General features: G+C 50.8%; 1 protein-coding gene across 2 annotated transcripts in view; it reads right to left on the minus strand.

The window, feature by feature from the left end:
- Window positions 1–5,866, minus strand: part of LOC109377112 (zinc finger protein 445-like) — a 26,655-nt gene that overhangs the window by 15,518 nt on the left and 5,271 nt on the right. For both annotated transcript variants that reach the window (XM_019633373.1, XM_019633377.1), the window contains exons 2-4: window positions 2,557–2,902; window positions 874–1,000; window positions 114–230 (exon numbers count right to left, since the gene is read on the minus strand). In XM_019633373.1, the coding sequence (XP_019488918.1) occupies window positions 114–230; window positions 874–1,000; window positions 2,557–2,902 (590 nt within the window). The remainder of the gene's footprint in view (window positions 1–113; window positions 231–873; window positions 1,001–2,556; window positions 2,903–5,866) is intronic.

Below are 5,866 nucleotides of genomic sequence, written 5' to 3' on the forward strand. Positions count from 1 at the left end.
AAAAGGAATCCCAATGGTGTCCACAGCACGAAATTAAGAGAACACATACCTATTACAATGTACATATCAAGACAAAGGAACTGGTCAGGTGCCTGACATGTGTCCTCACTCACCTGACGAGATGTCCCTTGGGCCCTCTCCATCCGGAGCTCCCCGAGGAGCCGAGCACCAGGGTGTTTCCCCTTGTTCCAGCTGGGAAATCAGGGCCGGTTTGGGAAATGGCAATGCCGCTTGAGGGGAAGGAAACGGCACAGGCCCATGAGTGGGGTGACTCAGAGCAATCCCAGGGTTCCTCCCAGACCGGCGTTTCCAGGGGCAGGAGGTGAAAGGAGGAAATTACTAGGGAGAACACGAAAAGCAAGTCCAGGAAAAAGGGGCAGGAGGTCCGGGGGGAGGGGCCAGAGGCTTCCAAAGGCCAGGAGATAGGCGGAGTAGGAGGTGCTCAAGAACAGCTTGAGCAAATGGACGATTTCACTCACTGAGGAACTGGACTTTCTCACTCGCTACCTCTCTTAAGAGCTCTCAGGTTCTGACATCTGCTTGTCCGTGTATGGTATTGGGCCAGGTCTCCCAAACTGAGGGGATGGGGAACTGAGGGCTCAGTGGGGCACCAGGAATCCGCTCTTCCCCTGTACCCACAGCTCAGGGGTTAGGAGGTGGGCAGCTCTCACCCTGGACAAGGAGGTCCTATGTGAGGCCTGAGTTGATACCAGGATTTCCCACTTCCCAGCAATCACTAAGGCTGGGTCACTAAGAATCCAAGAGCCTGAAGTTGCCGCTCAGCCAAGGGCTCTCGAAGACTTCTGAGCCTCTGAGGAAGGAGTCAGGAAACTCTGAAGGGCAGAGGTAGAGTCCAAAGGGCAAGACCCTTACCCAGGGAAGCCACAGCCCCAAAATTCTCCAGCATCACATCCCTGTACAGGGCCCTCTGAGCAGGGGCCAGGCCCGTCCATTCTTTCTCAGAGAAGTAGATGGCCACATCCTCGAAGGTCACTGACGCCTGAAACAACATGTGTTTAAATGCCCTAGGACAATCCCAGGACCCAGGCCTGGGGTACAGGGTAGACCAGGCACTAAGAGGTATGGGGGGGGGCAGGAAGGGGTGCTGGTTGAGTTTCTGGATTCTTAATGTCTAAAGGAACTGTCAGCAGATTTCCGCCCCTTACTTACAAAGATTAAAAAAGATCAGCCATCAACTTTCTCATGTTTCTTCCTCTTTACTTCAGCAAACATCCTCTCATCGTTTTTATGAGTCTCTGCAAGTTTTCCTTTTTCATGCCTCTGCCCAAGACAGCTATCTACACTCTCAGTGCCATCCTTTCTCCACAATGTATCCTCCTTCAGAGGTCATCACCCTTGATAACAAGAGCAACTCGCATTTATGGAGCCTGTGCCAAGCACTTCACATGTTACTTTGTGTATGAGGAGGGTATGAGATCCACCCATTTTATAGAGGAGAAAACTGAGGCTCGGAGATTAACTTCCCCCAAAGGTACCAAACTGAGCATGATTCTGGCTCTTTCCTACTATGCCCCACTGCCTTCTGTCCTCTCTCCTGCCATCCCTTCAGCCCCTTTGTAGGACCCTTACTCTTCTCTCCCTCCAAGTCACTGACACCAGGCCCAAGAAGCAGCTAAGGAGGGGCTCCTCAGAACACTCAACAGGACAGGCCCAAACTCTGACTTCATTCCCTGCACTCCCCCACCCCAGCACACTCACTAAAACACCCCCACCATTTTTCTGTCATACATCCTAATCTCAACGCCCCCTTTTTCTTTATTTCCGGGAGCCCAAGTTCCTGCACCTTTTCTTTCCTTTCTCTCTCACCCTCCTTTTAAAGAAACACACACAGTGCTAACTTAGAGCCATCAAGACTTCTTATAATTCCCAACCACTGCCTCATTCAGGATGGCAGTCTCTATGCTATGGAGGCACGCGTCTGGTCCATTTCACATCAGTCCTTCCCCTGTAAAGTCCCCATAGGGACTTATCCTGCACTCCAGGGCTCAAAGGCTTTGGCTAGCTCATGTTCACCTCCCTAAAAAGTCCAAATCCCGCACCGCAAACAATTCCATTCACTAGTCAGGGACCCAGTTTACCTGTCAGGGATTATCTCCTGAGCCACCACCCTCATCCTCTATCCTATCACCATCTTGTTATGAACCCCGTTTTTGCCCAGATCTGTGCCCTTGCATATGCAGCTGTCCCTTCCTCCCTCGTGCGCCTGCAGACTCATGTTCATCTCAAGACCCACCTCAAACATAACCAGCTTTGTAAAAGCCGTGTCATGGAAATTCTGGACATTCGTCGCCACGCATAGGGCTGTGAACACCTCTGCCGCAGCACCTGGCTCATTGCCTATCCGACTAGCTGCACGTGTGCTTCCCCTGAGGGCGCAACTCTGAGGGGTGTTGAATTCACTTTGCCCCCTGCCTGTTCCTCCGGGCCCTCCACTCTGGGCTGTACCCCAATTTCCCGGTCGCCGCACTGCCCCCTTTCCGCCCTTTATCCGGGCCTAGAGCCCTGTCAGTTTCACGGCACCGGCGCCGCACTCACCAGGCGCACCCGGGCAGGCGCGGGCTGTCCCGGCGGCAGCTCGAAGGCAGGGCCGAGGCGGACCCCGCTGGCCACGGCCCGAGCCGCCCACCGGGGAACTGAGCGTGCGCCGGGCCCGCCCGCTGGCTGACATAAGTCGGGAAGGGAAGCTCCGGACCCTGGCAGGCCTGGCATGGCGGCCCCGAGCCCGGAAGTCGCGCCAGCCCGGGCAGCCCTACGCCCAGCTCCCATTCTCTGCGCGGACCAGAGCTCAGCTCCGGAGAGGTGGAGGCTGCCGCATTCGTGCCACTCCGGCTTCTCTAGGACGGTGGAGGGCGCCGCGTCTCTGTGGTCCTCCTTTCTCCCCCTGCAAAAGACGGAGGAGAGAGTGGTCCAGTTCTCCCTGAGACACCGACAGTCCCGGAGCGCCGCTGCAGGGATAGGGGTGGGAGAGTGGGCAGCTGGGGAGGANCCAGAGTTCCTGGATGCCACACCACCGGGGTCCGCTTGATAGCACCGTGTGATCCTGCAGCTCCTCAAAACTTTCCTCCTTCAGGATAAAATCTTTCTCACTCTTCAACACACCCTCTGAAAGAGGAAATCAGAGCAGCACATGTCATCATAGGTCACCAAGTGGATTAATTATGTCCATTTCTCTCCAAGTGCCACCCCTGTGTCTCAATGGCACTGACCTAGCTGAAATGGCATAGCAGAGCTAACGCAGAGAAAGCCACCAAAAGCAAAAGGCAGAAACTAGACAGAGAGTTCCTGGGGGCTGTGACGCCCAGCACCAGACCAAGCATGCGGGGAGGGCTGCTCTGCTCTCAAGGAAGCTGAATTGACTCTAGAGAGGATTAGTCAGAATTCCTTGCAGGTAGTCAGTCCAGTTTATAACACCAGAAGAACAGGCCAGGATTCAGGACTGAAATCAAGTATCCTTTGTGATTCACCTGGGGAACCTGAGCTTGTCACTCACAGCAGGGAGCAGCAAGAAGCCGCCTCCTCATACTTTCCAACGCCAAAAGGAAATGCAGTTCTCATTCAATCCAATCACCAGGTCTGCCATGAAAGAGCTTCCCTGAACTTCTTCAGGCAGAGCTTGGCAGACAGCCTCCTCTTTGTCCCACAGGGTCTTTTTGTTTTTGTTTTTGTTTTGTTTTTATTTTCATTTTTTTGTTTTTTCTTTCCCCATAGGGTCTTATTCACACCTCTGTTACAGCACCCCATTTTGCTGTAATTATACATCTCCATATACTGTTCCCTTAGACTATGAGCCCTTCTTGGATAGGGGTCATATATTACTTGTTTTTGATCCCTAACAACTAGCACAATGAGTAAAATACAAGTGTTTACTTTTAAAATATTGGTTAACCATAGCAGCCAGATAAGTAGGCCCTCTGTTCAGTCTAAGACCCAAGATATACCAAATTTACTTAATTGAGCCTATCTAGATGAAAGCTGGACCCTTGGGATTTAAGTTTGCTCTTGATTAACTGGTTGACTTGGGCATTTTTAGAGGGTCTTTTACTTAGAACATAAATGGTAAAATGGATTTTTGACATTTTACAAAGGAAAGTCAGAGGAAAATATGTGAGTGGGAAAAAAGTGCTAATTTCCTTCTCAGTTACCAGTACAACTTCGGCTTGGACCCTCTCCTTGTGGTTTCAGGTTCAGTGGCTCTCCCACCTGCTCAAGATGGGAGATCCCAGCAGGCAGGAACACTGCGGCAGGAGGGGAACACCGTGTAAGGGCGCGGACCTCCTGACACACAGCCCAGCATTATTAGGGGAACACTGTGTATGGTGTCAGCCTTATGACTCTGCAGGCCCGCTGCATTAGGGGAACACCGGGTCTAGGGAAAGCCTCCCACCATGGGTCACATGGCAGGAAGGGAACCCCATGTGGGGTCCCAAGTCATTAGGAGAGCACTGCGTACAGGAGTGAGCCCCCTGCCCCACGGCAGGAGGGGAGCACCACATCCAGCCTCTGATGTGGGACACAGCAGGGCACAACAGAAAAAAGAAAGAGGAGATGAGAGGGAGAGGGAGAGGAGGAAAAGAAAAGAAAAAAGAAATGGATAGCCTGCCGGGTCAAGGTATAAATAAGGTGGCTCAGTAGGAGTGAGCCCCATTAGGAAAGGAGCAGAGATGGAAGCTGTAAGAAGAGAATGAAGGTGGGTGGAAAGACGGGTAACAAAGATGACCTGAAACTTGGCATAAGATTATAAAGGATAGGAAACTGAGGTAAAGGGAAGTTGTGATTCCATCAGTTCCCCAGAATATGAAGGTACACTACTCATCTTAAAATGTCAAGCAGAAACAGGAAAGACTAAGGTGTCTTTAGCACCTGCCCCTGGAGGTGACAGCCAGTTCACAGGAAAGAGTCAGGATAGGATGGACTTGCAAAGAGCTGTTCCCGAGATTATGTTGGGAAACCACAATCTCTTAGTTTCATTCCTTCCTATCCATCTATCTATTGCCTTCTCTTTCCACAAAGGATCAATGATGGGTGTCTCTATAGCATCCATAAGAAATGGCCTCACAGCCTCACTCAACCATTTCTAGAAGTCACTTCTTACTCTAATGACAGAAACTTCTAATCACAAAGGTCCATTCTAATAAACTATTTTTCGGGAATAGCTAAGATGTGTCTCTTTGTAACTCCCATCCAAAGCCTCCTAAGAAACAAATCAACTCTACAACTTCCAAATGATGGCCTTTTATGCTGCTAAAGCCAAGGACTATGTGTCCCCTGAGTATTCTCTTCTCTGAGACAAAAGTGGGCTTCAAGTAGGAACACGTGCTCCAAGCAGGTCTGCCGCAGGTCAGGGAGTTAGGGTTTTATTTAAGGAATAACTAGGCTGTTGGTTTTCTACCCAAAGAAACTCCCTTGGCAGGGAGAGTAAGCACCAAGATCCTGGAGGACACTGTAGTTATCTCCCCACATCCATTCTACCCCTCCCCCACTCTGGAGCAGTCACGCCCTGTGGGTGGGAGTGATCCCAACTGGGAGCAATACTCAAGACTTTGATTAGCAATGGTTACTGTCTGTTTCTCCCCCTAGGTATGATTCACACCTACCAATCACCTGACAACCACGAGAGGAGCCAGAGTGTAGACAAAGCCAACATATAAGGAGACAGAGCAGAGCAGAAATTGAAATTCTGATCGAACGACTTCAGCCACTCTACTTATGGACTTCCCAGTTACATGAAACAAATTAATTCCTCTTGACTCTTCAAGCCTGTTTGAACTGGGTTGCTACTTGCAATCACAAGTTTTCTTACATGGAAAGAATGACAGACACAGCAAGGAACTATGAGAATAGAGAA

Source organism: Hipposideros armiger, unplaced genomic scaffold, assembly GCF_001890085.2.
Source record: "Hipposideros armiger isolate ML-2016 unplaced genomic scaffold, ASM189008v1 scaffold_18, whole genome shotgun sequence".
Taxonomy (NCBI): Eukaryota; Metazoa; Chordata; class Mammalia; order Chiroptera; family Hipposideridae; genus Hipposideros; species Hipposideros armiger.